The following is a 13801-nucleotide window of genomic DNA, read 5'->3' on the forward strand; positions in this document are numbered from 1 at the left end:
CGTTATTCCATCCAATTATCGGAATGTCCATCGCCACTCCGTAGTATGCATCTCGACGGTGTGCTGTTGCCTTTCGAAGAAAAGGGGGAGCTCTCGAAAGTTCAAACAGGTTCATGCCGCGCGAATGATTCGTGCCGGTCGTAACAAACATACGCGTACCCGATCTAGGGGTGTGTAAGTACGCGTAATTTACAAGCTGAGCCGAACTCTGTTCGATTGCTCGAATCGAGTCGAGTGTTTGAATTTTCGAATTACACGGAGCAGATAAGAGAAGAAAATTTTATTCAACGCTACGACAAAAACACTTTGAATAAATAAAGTATCTTCTATTCGTCGCATAATTCTCATCGAATAAATTTATTCATTTGACGCTCGTCGAAAAATGATACTTTTTTTATTCGAACATCGAATAACAAATAAAATTTTTCCATCTTTTATTCGTTATTCGAACCTTTTTATCTAGATAATGAGTTTGCCCATCCCTGGTTATAACCAGGCATCGTTTTCAAATTTCGTCTGTCGTTTTTATTGCGCCGCGAAATGCCTACATTATATCGCGATTCAATAACAATATTTACGGAAAGGTTTAACGTCGCCTGTAGAGAAGCGACTGTTCCCCGGCTATTCCCATTCCTTCGATTGCGTAACACCAACTGGTCAGCGGTGCAGCGAGTCGTGCCCCGCTAGTTTTACCTTTTTTTTTTCTCCTGACCCTCATTTTCTTAACCATGCTCTTCCTGTTTGCGTTTTGTAGACCCCGACTGGGTAAGATTTCTTTTATCTCTTAAGGATACATTAAATTTCGAATGGTTCCCGAGGAGAAATTAAATATCCTTGTTTTTCGTCCCGGCGATCCCCAAGGTCACCTTCGTTCTATTTTATACGGGGTGTCCGTGAACGAAAAGAGACAACACGAACATCTTGGGATAGGACATTGGACCTCAGTTCTCAATGACGTTTTAACGATGTCCCCTCATTTTCATTGAATTTTCTTACAATTTTTCTGCCTGACTATTCGTTCGTGTACCCAGTAGAACGAAGACATTTTTTTTTATTGGATCGACTAGTTCTTCTTCGAGATACGTTACCCGAGATTGGATCGCGATGGGATCCGTTCCCAAGGTCGTCGGGATACGGACAAGTCCAACTAGAAGTATGACACCATGGGATGTGTTTATCGTGTTACAGAGGACAGGCAAGAAATTGACGAGATCGATCATTATCTACACTGCAAAGTAGTCTCTCGTGGTGCCGTTTATAATCCTCTCTTGGCATTTCGCTGAGTGGACAGCGGTCGTCGGAGTCGTCTACGTATTCGGTCCTCGAAAAGAAACCAAAAAAAGAAACGGGGCACGACAGAGAGATGATGGATCGCGGGGCCAACCGTTCGGGGCGTCGCCATCTTGCCATTTTTGCGTAAGCCCGCAAAAAACGTCGGCGTAACGGATCGCGATTTCCACGGACGTAACATTATTCCTTGACGAAAGAATTCATCGAGCTTTTGAAATATTGCCACGGTTTACAGATAAAGAAACTTTCGTATTGCCACAGATCCATGTACGAAATGCAGCTCGACTTTTCTACTTCGGATAGAACGTCACTGATCAATTTTACCAGGTTTATTAACCCTCTAACGGTAAGGTCTGGGTTAGGTTCTAGTTCCTCTTGTCCTATCTCCACTCTAGATTTTATCAATTATTATTCCTTATTATACAAATAATGAAAAATACAACATCAAGATAATTACCTTTCTAAAAAAGAGTTCGGGTCAGTTCCGACCCCGCCTTACCAAGTACAACATTAAAGCTCACATTACCATTCGAGAATTAATTCCCTATAGAGTAGTGTCTAATATCTTTTGTAGATTTAAATCTACACCCAGTATAGGATCTTCCATCGACGAAAAAACTCTAGGGAAATGTATTCGGCCTGATTTCATAAACATTTTTTTCCATGAGACAACGGCATCGTACAAATTCCTCGAATGAGGAGAAAAACCGTTTCCTCTTCGACTGTTCTTCCTCCAATTACATACGCTCTGTCCCGCCGATAAAGTCATTCGAGTAGTTAATTCCAGCACTTACCCAGTGCAATCCAATTAACATTATTCATCCGTAGAATAATCGTGGCTCCGAATCACGTGTTTCGGCTCACTAAACATAGTCGAAGTCTGGTAATCTCGGCTAACTAAGCCTCCGAGACTACCCCTAACGCCAGGAATTCGAGGCCCGTTAGCCAAAATAGTCCTCGGGTCGTTAACTAACAATTATTCGCTGGGTGCATCGCGCTGCTCGGATATCGAGCGTTTATCAGCGCGGATAACAGAGGTCATTAAAATGGGACACGCGATGGTTTCGACATTGTTGCTCCGTTGTTACGCTCGCTGACTCGCGTACCGTCAGGTTTCCTTTTCCCAATTGCTTTTTCTTTTATCGTTGATCGGAAACGGCCAACACGAGCACCGTGGTGGATCGATAACAACCATGTTATCGCAGAACACATACCAACGGCGTGATTTTTCCGTGGAACTCGATTTACTAAACATTTTCGAGTAACTTAAGTTTCTGAGTCAGTGACATAGTACCCTAGGCCTGCGTGATTAGTAGGGTATTCCAGAGATTTTTAGGTAAAATCATCGACGAGGTGTAAGTATTCGCGTAATACAACGTAAGAACTTAACCACCGTGTTATACGAAGGTTACCTGTATTAGTGATAGAAACAAATCGAAATTTTACTTATTGTATAGTATACTTTTGAATTTCTGGCCGCGAAAACGTTAACAATCGACGCCTCCGTGGACGCTGGTTCGGCCCCTGGGTTCCTGTGAGTGTCGGTGCAACGGCAATTGTCTTCAATTGAACGAGGTCGTGAGTCGAGGGACTCTTGCTTCTTCCAGTTCCCATTTACGATTCCAGAAAACAATTGACCTTATTCGCTTGTTTATTCGGGCGAATCGAACTGGACGTATCAGCGGATCCGATGTGTAGCTCTGAATGAATTGTGTTCATATAATGTGAATACACGTTAATTCACGTAAATGTATGTAAATGTACATTGATTGGAATTTGTATTATTGTCTCAGTGCCAGACGCTTCTGCATATTCACGTCTTTTCCTTGCACTACGAAAATGAGGATTAAATCGAGGCGGCCTTTTTTTTAACTATATTGTAATTTATTGTAATTAGATTTTATTTACAAGATAGTCCTGGTAATATTTAATGATTATTAGGCGTAACAAGAACAAGGGTGAATGAAACACTTATGTATTGCAATCAATTGCATTCATTCCAGGTCAGAATTGAAAGTTCACCATACATTAAATTCTCGATAAGTGTTCGCAGGCTTCTCGGCACTGAACATTAAATATTTCGTAAACTAATGGTCTTATGCGGTTGAAACGAATATCATTGTCTTCAGAATTTCAAGCATGATAAACGTCAATAAGAAGTTAGCGTTACACCTGGGGACCTCTCCTTGTCAGTGCCAAGGAGTCTTGGAACATTCATCGAGGATTTACTGTATTCACAGAAGCATACCGTCTGTTTCGATGATCCGTTTTGAGGCCTGTCCTTTTTGTTTGCACATTTCTCGTAGAGTAGCCTGCCACTTTAATGGTGGACGAACACAGATGAGGTCAAACGGTAGAAATTCAAAGTATTACATCTCTCGGGGATCGAGACGCAGACGGTGAACGTTGCGTAAAGTAGCAACAGGGTCAACGGCAGACCCGAATCCCAAGATTTGTATCTATAAACTGTTAACACACTTAACGGGAACCGTACGATTCGTTTTGATCTAAAGGTGAAAGCCGCGCGCGGCGTGGACTAAAAAGCAAAATCGCACAGGTTCCGTTTCGTCTTCGAAACGAGTCGAAAAAAGTAGAACTCGCTGTTATTCATGCTTCACCTAAAACAGTAAAAGAAAGACGATAGAGACAAGAGAAATAAGGGATCTATCTCTCGAAACCTCAATCGAAACAATTTCATTCCTCGGTTTTTATTTAGTTTTCTCGTAATAAATCGTAGTCTTTGTACGCAGACACGGAGGGGAAATACTCTTTCGTGTCCCTTTGATTAAAATCGCTGCCGGGAACGTTCCAAGAGCCGTGTGTCTGGGAACAATTACTGCGCGGAAATTCATCGTCGAGGCGGATCCTTTTGCGTTTTGGTCTCGAGGGGGGCTGGCGAATAATTTGCGACGACCAGGACATGGTGATATACGTGCATACCGTCTCATGGCCGCGGGGTTATTGGCAGTCGATGCTCGCGGTCGTTCGCACTTTGATTCATTCAAGAGGATGAGAAACCGCGCGCTTCCTTTTAGGCCGCCAGCGACAAAAGGTGTCTCCGTTATGTCCACTTTGATACAGATAACCCTTGTGTAACACGATGGTTTCATTCCTGAAAATTGCCGTATTATACGAAATTACGAACTAATTTGTACGGACGTTCGGAAAATAGGGTTGCCTGAACGAAAAACGTCACCAACCAGTGAATTGCCGTGAAAACAGGTTGTGAATGTTTCTGCGTGTATATACAATGGAATGGATCGATTTACGGAAACCAAGATCAAAACGGCAATTTATTGACTCCAATTGTAGGATCTATCAGATTCTAATTGGATTCAAGACCTCAGTGGAGCTTGGTTCGTTTTTTTATTGTACCGTGAATTTTAGACGTGAGTGGTCGGCTATTGATGACATACGGCACGACGGAGTGAATAGCAACGACATGCAAATGAAGCCTTGAAAAGAAAAAAGAGCCAAAGATAAATGTGCTCGGTTCCCAGCGCGGTTTATTAGCGGGGTCGGCTATTATGATGGGATCGAGCAAAAACGAGCGCAGCGAGTGCAGAACGGTGTTAGCTCCCTTACGAAATATGTTTGAGCAACGCCGTATGTGTAGAAGGATTTTTGAAATCGGTTGTTGGTTTCACCCGGTCCGCGAGCTTTCGTAATGTGTCTATTGGAACACGAGGAGATAAAAATTCGCGTAGAAATCGATGGAATATGTTTTCGAACACGACCTGACTTCGATTGCATTCACGAACTGGAAATTATCGATAAAAGTTTGAAAATTGAAGTAGAATGGAGCACGAAATGTTTCCTTCCGAATTATTCGAACAATCTTACTGCATCATTTGAATAACTCTTCTGAAACGTGAGTATGTACTCTGATGATATTTTTCATATGTTTGAGTAAGCCTTCTCGAGACAGTCTAGGCAAGGTTTCCATGATATTTGAGGAATTTTATCCTATAACTCAAGATAACTGTCCGAATTTTTCGAACATCAGGTTGCGTTTTTATTCTATCGGCCATTCTCTCTTGGTTCCTATTTCTCGTCCGTATACAGGTTAGTGTGGGAAGAAACGAGGAAGGGACGGGGAAACAGAACCAGTCCTCGTTTTATGAATTTCGAACCCGTTAGTCAGAACGCGCCCGATAAAAGAACGAAAAAAAGAGAAAAAAAATGTATACGAAATACTGTTATTTCTCCGGGGGCACCTAATCTCGTAACGCGGTCGAGAAACGTTTCATGTCGTGACACATCGAAACCTGTTTCTCCATCGTTTACGGAGGAAAAATCGACCGAATGTCACGCTGCTCGACTGAATTAGACGAGTTCGCGTCCCCGGGAATGAATCACTCAAATGTCACGTCGTGACAGAATGATTTAAAGAACTATTAAATGGAAAGATGTTAACCAAAAGAAAAGAACAAACGAACTCTTGAATATTCAGATCTTTTGGCGTATAAGTAGATTCGTGAATAATCGATCACCCCTGGTGACTAAGACAATACTCCATTTATTCTCCGTTTAAGCGAATAACTTTGCGAGTCATTTGCAATCATTTTTCTAGTCTTGTTTGTTCGCGCGAATCAGCATATGTATATGTGTGTGCACGGTTGTTTATAGATATTGTCCGGGGAGTTCTAAAATTTCAGGATCTTAACCTTATATTATTCATGCACAAGCCTTATATCAACCAGTCATATGTATTTTTTTTTTGTTATATAAGGATTTATGAATTAATACCCGTAGATTTGCATGTATGTTAATTTGCTTGTGGGTAAGTGTATTTCCGCAATGTTCGTGTCAATCCGCGAGCCAATTTAATTCGGAGAGTATTAATGGATTGGCCTACCCTTCCCCCTCCCGAAATTTTGGAAGAATTTTGATTACCTTTAAGTCAGGGTTACGTCGTTTTTACTGCGATATTTTCAGTCACTTTAATGGCAAATGTTTAAGTCAGTTTTATTGCGAATTTTTAAGTCAATTTTATTGCAAATTTTTAAGTCACTCTAATTGCGAATTTTTAAGCTGCGTTAAGGGTCGATTAAATGGAAAGGTGTACGATTGATTTGCGCAGGAACATGATCGTACTTCGTATTCACGGCGACGAATTGATGTTCGGCGGCAGTGGAAGCGTAATGACACATTCGCCACGCATACCCCAGATGGAGATGATGAAGGTCCACATTCCCTTCACCTTCAAGCTTCACGAAAGTTTCAAGAGCACTTATGCCGGTGAGTCTAAACAAACACAGCCCGCCTTTATTCCCAATTCTTTTTTTTCTTCTCTGTTTTTTAACTTTCCTCTTTCCGTCACTTTTACTTACACGCTCGAGTTTGTTTGAAGAAATCACAAGTGATCGATACCGCCACGTAAGCGCGAATCATCGATCGAGAATTGTGAAACGGTGCTACTCGAGGAAACACTCTGTGAAACCTCTGTAGAACCTCGAATCGAGTAAAAGTTGTTTCGTTTGAAGAATCCCTCTACAAAAAATACTCGATTCGATATGCTTCTATATATGTATATGAATCGTTTTATATTCCGGGGACTATAAATCATTCGATGATTATTGCTAGACATCCGGTTCTATGCAAATCGCTCTGCTATTTGTAAAAACAAAATTGCAGAAGGAATTTGCTTCACTAATTCAGAGAGGTGTGTCGGATCATAAATAAGGCAGAAATGTTTATCGATTCTAGTCTGTACTGGATCACGAAGATTGATATATAGACAGAGTTCCCTCTCTATAAGCGCGCTTTATTGTCCTCGTTGTAATCGCGTCATCTTCCCTGTAGCGGAGGATAATCTGCAACTAAATAACAAATTAGACTTCACGGATAGTGAAACAAACACAAAATCGTGACTACCGTGTGAGAACAAGAGAATTTATAGAGATAAACACATTCCTCAGTCTCACTTTAACTAACTCCAGAGGTAGAATACTGTCACCTGTCTCCTAGAATAAATGCAAATTGTACGAATCATTCCATTTTTTGTTCTTCCATCATGCTTTTCAGTCAACTTTTTTATCCTTAATATACCCAGACATGTTAAATACATCTCGAATTATTTATACGTGACTGCAAGACGCAGTTGTCTATTCAACCGTCTTCTATCCAACAGTTCATCGTCCTTCGCGATTATAAAAACTTTCACAAAAAAAAAGGATCCGTCCAATTGAAGGCGCTAGAATAGCCTATCTCGGTACACCCTGTATATCTCACGAACACTAACAAAAGTATGCAAAAAAAATCGTATAAATTATTCCGCAAGACTTTACTTGATTTTATCGCTCGAACGACCTCCCAGTGTTTTCGCTGTTGCACGAAGGCAATGACAGTTACAGAAATAAAATACCTAATAATAGTGATATTTATGCTCGAACTCTGATCCTTGTACACGGTGCGAACCATCGATTCCGTTCACTGCGTTTTATCGCTCGAACGACCCCCAAGGAATCTGAGTTTCTGGGAGATTCCCCTCAAGTGGGAGAAACCGTGGCGTTAAAATGGTAGAAGGTAGAAAAAAACATAGGGCACTAAGAACTGTTTAATTGACGTTAATGATTAATTAAAAATTCTTTATTACGATTAATTCCATACTGTATACTATGTTCCTGTAACTAATGTATGCTTAATGGGTTTATACCCGTTTAATAACTATCTAAATAAATAAATATTACGGATCAGACGACAAAATAGCTCTTGCAAAATTACACACCAGCCCCTGGCAATTCTTTTAGCGGGTGGTATCAGGTTTTCTGCTCCTCGACGTAGCATCGCCATATTTCGGTTTCATAACTCCCCTCCACCAGGTGGGTTAATTAACTTAAAAGAGCGCAGAACGCCCCGTACGGTTCGATCGGGTTGAAAGTAGGTTACAGACGCACGCGTAAGGAGGAAAAAAAAAGAATTGACGATCATTCCCCTTCTTCCCCGTCTTCTGCCCTCTCTTTCTTGCAGTCTTGTCTCTCCCTCGGTTGCTCGCGATTGGTATGCAGGTGTGAAGGCACCTGTAGTTACGAAACGGTTACCTTGACCGCTTGGGCCGGGTCATTGTGAGTCATTTAACCTGCGGAGACGATGATCGGACTCTATTACCGCTTGCGGTATCATCTCCGGATGGAATCGTCTAATTTTCTTTTTTTCCCTTCGATTCCGCACGTCCAGAACGGCGTCGACGTGTCCCACGACCTTTCCATGACAATTCAATTGAACTGTTGGACGTGTCTGGTCTTCGTCGTAGTCAAACGGACGGAAGGCAATTATGATGTACTACACTCTCTGCTTGGAACAGTTACAGTGAATCCTCGATGAGTGTTCGAAGGCTAATCGGCAAGAGAACATTAAATGTTTCATAAACTAATGGCCATCTGCAGTTGAAAGAAATGTTATTGGCTTCGGAATTCTAAGCTTTATCGCTCTTTGTTAGTTCCAAGGAGCCTTCGAACATTCATCGAGGATTTACTGTGGAGGATCGTATACGAGGGGAAACAAAAGAAAATAGGGTTTATAAATTCTGGGGTAGATAGAAAAATTAATATTTTCAAGATTCTGAATAATTGTTGTTTCTTTCTATTCCGTTGGTAGCAATGAATGAAAAATCCCATTAAACGCTCCCAAAATTTAATTTGACAACGAGGGACAAAATGAGGGTCGGATAAGGGTTAAATAATCCAGGAATGGAAGGGTTAACAATGTTAACATTATATACAGTGACACCTAGACCATGGATTCTGTGGATCCATGGAAGAATCTGCTCCCATTTTTTTTTCTTCCTTTCTATTTGGACAGTATCACGTTCCAACATCTGGACAAGCGCCAATTTGTTGTATCCCAATCAGCTAGCTCAGCTGTAAACACACGACGTGACCTCCTTGCCCCCTGATTGTAATTACCGTTGAATAATACGTTCGGTCTCGTAATCATTGTAATTAGCGCGACGTTTTCACGCGGACAAGTGGAAAGATCGGATGGTAAACGCGATCTAATGGTAATACGGTGTGGAACGTGGATCGATCACGTGTCATCGCCGGTGATTTATGCTCGACGCCCGACGACCATCGATAAATGCATTTTTAAGGTGGTTCGTGCCAAATTCGAAAGACTAGATAATTAAATAAAATTCATACTGATTGTTTAATAGAACGAAATACACTTGCACTCGAATACACTCGTCTTCTTTGTACTCGAAAGAATGATACTCTTTTTTTTTTTTTTTTCCCTGCAATCTATAATCCTGTAACCTGTTCTTGGCTTTTGAACGCACGCTGAAAAGTGGACGCGTGTCGTTGGATTTCGCCTTGAGCTAGAAATTGGTGACGCATCGGGCTACACGTTGATCCCGCTGGTAAACAGTTTTATTCATCTTGAATTCGGTCCCCACGAACATATCCCTTTCATTTTGATCTCTCGAATCGAGCTTAAAAAGTAGCTTTCCCATTGTTCTCGTACCATCAATCGTTCAGAACATTAATCACCCAAGTAGTATTGACATTACATTAATAAAATCTCGATCTATCATTTGCACTTGATAAATCGTTAGATGTAGACGTGGAGTCGGGGTATAATTAACTGGTGGAACCAAAATGGCGCTGTAACGGGGATTTCCGAGTTCTGTTATACGAGACACTCTGTGATGGCACATTTTCTCCAATTTATAGAGATTTCATTAATACGTATCCAGGTTGATAACGAGGCCTGGTAACGTACCAGCCGTCAGTTGACGTCGTTACCGTCGATACTCGCGAATGTTTCACTCGTCGAGTATTTATCAATGACTCAAAACTGTCAACAACCGAATCCATAACACGTATTATCGATTTGTTATCGTTATCGTCCCACGTCACGACACTGGAAAGACCGTTCTCCACGGGTATATACGTCGGAAACGATCAATGGCTCGTTTCAAGAGTCCTTCAATATCGTTCCTGGAGCGTCTATAAAACGTTTTCTAAGAAAGTGTACACGTACACGCATGTACCTCGAGAGATGTAATACTAACCCACGAGCGACGTCTTCAAAATGGAAAGTCCTCTCGACAACGAGGAGATTTTGAAACATCCATGGATCGTTGACCGAATCCCATCGCTAATTTCTATTGATCGACAGACGTAAAAAGAAGTCACGAGAAGTCCCTCACCGTTGAGACTGGTCTGAAGTTTTTCTCTTGAATCATCCCACATTCTCTGACAAATAGACGGAAAGTGAAATAAGTTTCTCTTCGCTGCTCGCCAACCCAATGTGCTTCGATAAGATAATGTTCACGTAACAATTTCATTACCTCAAGGAGGTTTTAAACACGACTCTGAAGTTTGTCCATCCGTTTCTCTACGTAACGCCAACAGATGAGTAGGCTTTGCTAGTAGTATCTCCATTAGGAGTCTCTTAAATGTACAGGGTGATAAAAGAAAATTGAAACAACGAAATTGTGAATAAGAAACTAATAACAATTTCAGAAAATCTTCTGTGACCAGGAAAATAAGAAATTATAAGGATAATCCATCATTTCCGAAAGGTATGATAGCCCCCGAAGGGAGAACGTCACTAGTTTTACCCGAAACAAAAGATTGTCCATAACTTTTTTTTTTCATCATTTGGCGAGTACTATTTACTCTAGAAGTTATGAACCCCCATTTATTTTTATCACCCTGTATATCGCCTGAGTAGCACTTAATCGGATCCAACGAGTATTCTATTTTAAAAAATATAAATTTCTACATTTACTCCTGTCTTTATAAATTACTTTAGAAAATATTGTTTTGCATAAAAATCCGAAGTCCAGTGATAAATCACCGTTAGTGATTTTGACCACCATCTCTAGTCAGAAATTCAGTTTTACTGTGAGGCAGCAAGAGAGCAGCTCTTTCAGCGCGCGCACGACGGTCGCGTTGCAAGGCAAGGGCACAGAGAGACCGTTTTCGAATTCCAGGCCCGTAGCCAGAGGTGACCATGTAAAAAAAAAAACCGTGAGGGTCGATAGCAGAGTTTAGTCTCGTTCATCGGGGACGGCTCGTCGTTCCTCTTGCTGGAACCGACACGCTGTGATTACGTAACATACGTGACAATAGCTGAAACAATTTCCACTCGGTTGTGTCCGATGCAGGGCGTATGATTAATAAAAAAAAAAAAAAAAAAAGACCCCCTTTATGGGTGTACACGAGAACTCCAGGTGTCGCGGGGAACGCTCGTTCCCACGCGATTACAAAACTGGAATCGGATAAGTTGACATAACGTAATTGGAGTGACAGCCTCTTTTTGAATGTTGAACTTTCCATTAATTATACCACATACGTCGCCTCCTTTGTATGAAGTCGAGACATTTCTCGGGGAATGCAAAAAGCTGCGGATCATCTCTGTCCCTGTTTCTGGTACATTCGTGGTGTAATTGGATCGGTTGCTTGGAGAACCCGTCGATCATGGATCTACAGGCAGAGATAGGCAAACTTATTAACTAGATAAAGAGTTTTGAATAGAAGACAGGAAAGTGTTTTGCTATTTTTTATTAGTTGAACGTGGAAATGTCAATTTTTATGATATTAAACTACGTTGGGTGCTAAAACCAAAGATGTTTTACAGGGTGTAACAAAAGTGTTGTGAGAGCTCATTGACAGTTACCAACATTTTCTCATTGCGAATATCGCACGTGTACTACCAACGGTAAGGATCAAACTAAACAGCCAGAGCCGACTGGTAGACCATTGTGTAATCTGTAATCGCGATTGGATCGGTAGAGAAGAGGAGCTTGTGGTCCAGGTTACGAAAGGTAAAGCCCGTACTACCCGGTGACGTAACCGGTCGTGGAGTCGATTGCAAGATTCCGGCGAAATAAAGCCGTGATCGTTGCCCGATACCACGGAGAACTCCCCCCTTCTGGCTGATTGCTCGTCTCCTGTTGAGTGGCGCCATCGTTGTTTTGCGAAACACGCGCAATTTACAAATACTTACGATAATTTGACGAGCATCGGTCCTCGCTCGTTAAGAGAAGACCCGAATTATGGTCCGTTTTACTGGGAGAGAACCAGAGTTTGGTAACAATTTTATCATAGTGAAAGGCAACAGTACTCAAGATTAGCAATAGTAGTTTGATTGAAGGCCTTTAAGGTGGTTCGTGGCAAATTCGAAAGACTAGATAATTAAATAAAATTCATATAGGTTGATTATTAAAACAAGATACACACACTCGAAAAAGTTGAGGTCGTCGATGAAATAAATAATAAAAAGCTTGTCATAAATTCAGTTTTTAACAGCTCTTATGGCAGTCTTACAATTCTCTTACCGGTAGTATAATCTTTTCGGAACTTTTATTCAAAAACTAGGTTCTGAAAGTATAAATCCTGAGCTTTGTTGATAATGAATTAAATCTTGTACCATGCAGAACGTTCCAGGAAGATACTTGACAAAGTCCAGGATATCTAAGTTATTGAATGGTTATTGGGACTATAAATATTTACTTATTTTTTGTTTTAGTGAATTCTAATTTTCGAAATTATACGAGAATAAAATTCAAGACAATAAAGTCCAGGATATATCGGTTGCTATCTAGTTATCTTGCATTGGTAGGTATTGTAATCGAGACAAACCCACTCGGGGCCTGATTTCTGAATAAATCACAGACGTGTACCAGTCTTCAATCTACTAGATCGAAGGAATGAAAAAAAACACATTCATTTTCCTCAATCTCGTTATCGTGGCCTGTAATCAATCATGATTTCCATACATTTAGAAATGCAAAGTATGACTCCGTAGGACGATTATTATCGATGGCTATCGCGCATGCAATCGATCGATCGTTCGTTTTTTTCCCCTTTATCGCGTCCTGCAACATAAATCTTCGATATGTACTTATTAAATTTTCATTACAGTCTCAAACAAAAAAGTTGTAAAAAGCCACCTTTGCTATTTCTTTCGCGATTCGGACCAAGTGCAACGTTTTCAAATTATTGTTCACGCATCATTTAGTAAACTAATGTTCCAAACTTCACAAAAGAACTCCGGTCATTTGGATTAATTATAAAAAAAGTTGTTCCGTTTTAAGGGCTGTACGAATACTTTTGTCCCCCACTGTACATACCGATAAACGAAGGCACACACAACAATCTTAGGAAAAACGTTTCGGTCGTCGAGTGGCCCCCCTGTCGTCGTCGTACACCGTGGTGGCATCATCGTAACGCAACATCCTGTCGAATCGTCCGCGCGATGGATTGCGCAACCCACGCGACCGGGAGAAAAAAGAGAAAAGAGCGTTATTTTTTTTTTTTTTTGTTCTTTCATACGTGTGTCTCCTCCGGCCAATTGTGCGCGGAATTAGCTCGATGACTGCAATTACGCCTCTTTGTCTGTCTTTCTTTGCTCCTTGTACTTTCGTTCTTTGAAGGGGACTCTCCCTGTAATGCGTAATGACCGGTTTTATTGCTACAAAAGAACTGGACTATTCCGGTGACTCTCCAGTGCCTGGAAACAAACAATCCCGTCGCTTCCCTCTTCCCCCCTCCCCGTTCCC

General features: G+C 41.2%; 1 protein-coding gene across 2 annotated transcripts in view; it reads left to right on the forward strand.

Moving 5' to 3' along the window:
- Window positions 1-13801, forward strand: part of LOC107185682 (cell growth regulator with RING finger domain protein 1-like) — a 30977-nt gene that overhangs the window by 2146 nt on the left and 15030 nt on the right. For both annotated transcript variants that reach the window (XM_015573418.1, XM_015573419.1), the window contains exon 2: window positions 6374-6531. In XM_015573418.1, the coding sequence (XP_015428904.1) occupies window positions 6374-6531 (158 nt within the window). The remainder of the gene's footprint in view (window positions 1-6373; window positions 6532-13801) is intronic.

Source organism: Dufourea novaeangliae, unplaced genomic scaffold, assembly GCF_001272555.1.
Source record: "Dufourea novaeangliae isolate 0120121106 unplaced genomic scaffold, ASM127255v1 scaffold67, whole genome shotgun sequence".
NCBI classification, from domain to species: Eukaryota; Metazoa; Arthropoda; class Insecta; order Hymenoptera; family Halictidae; genus Dufourea; species Dufourea novaeangliae.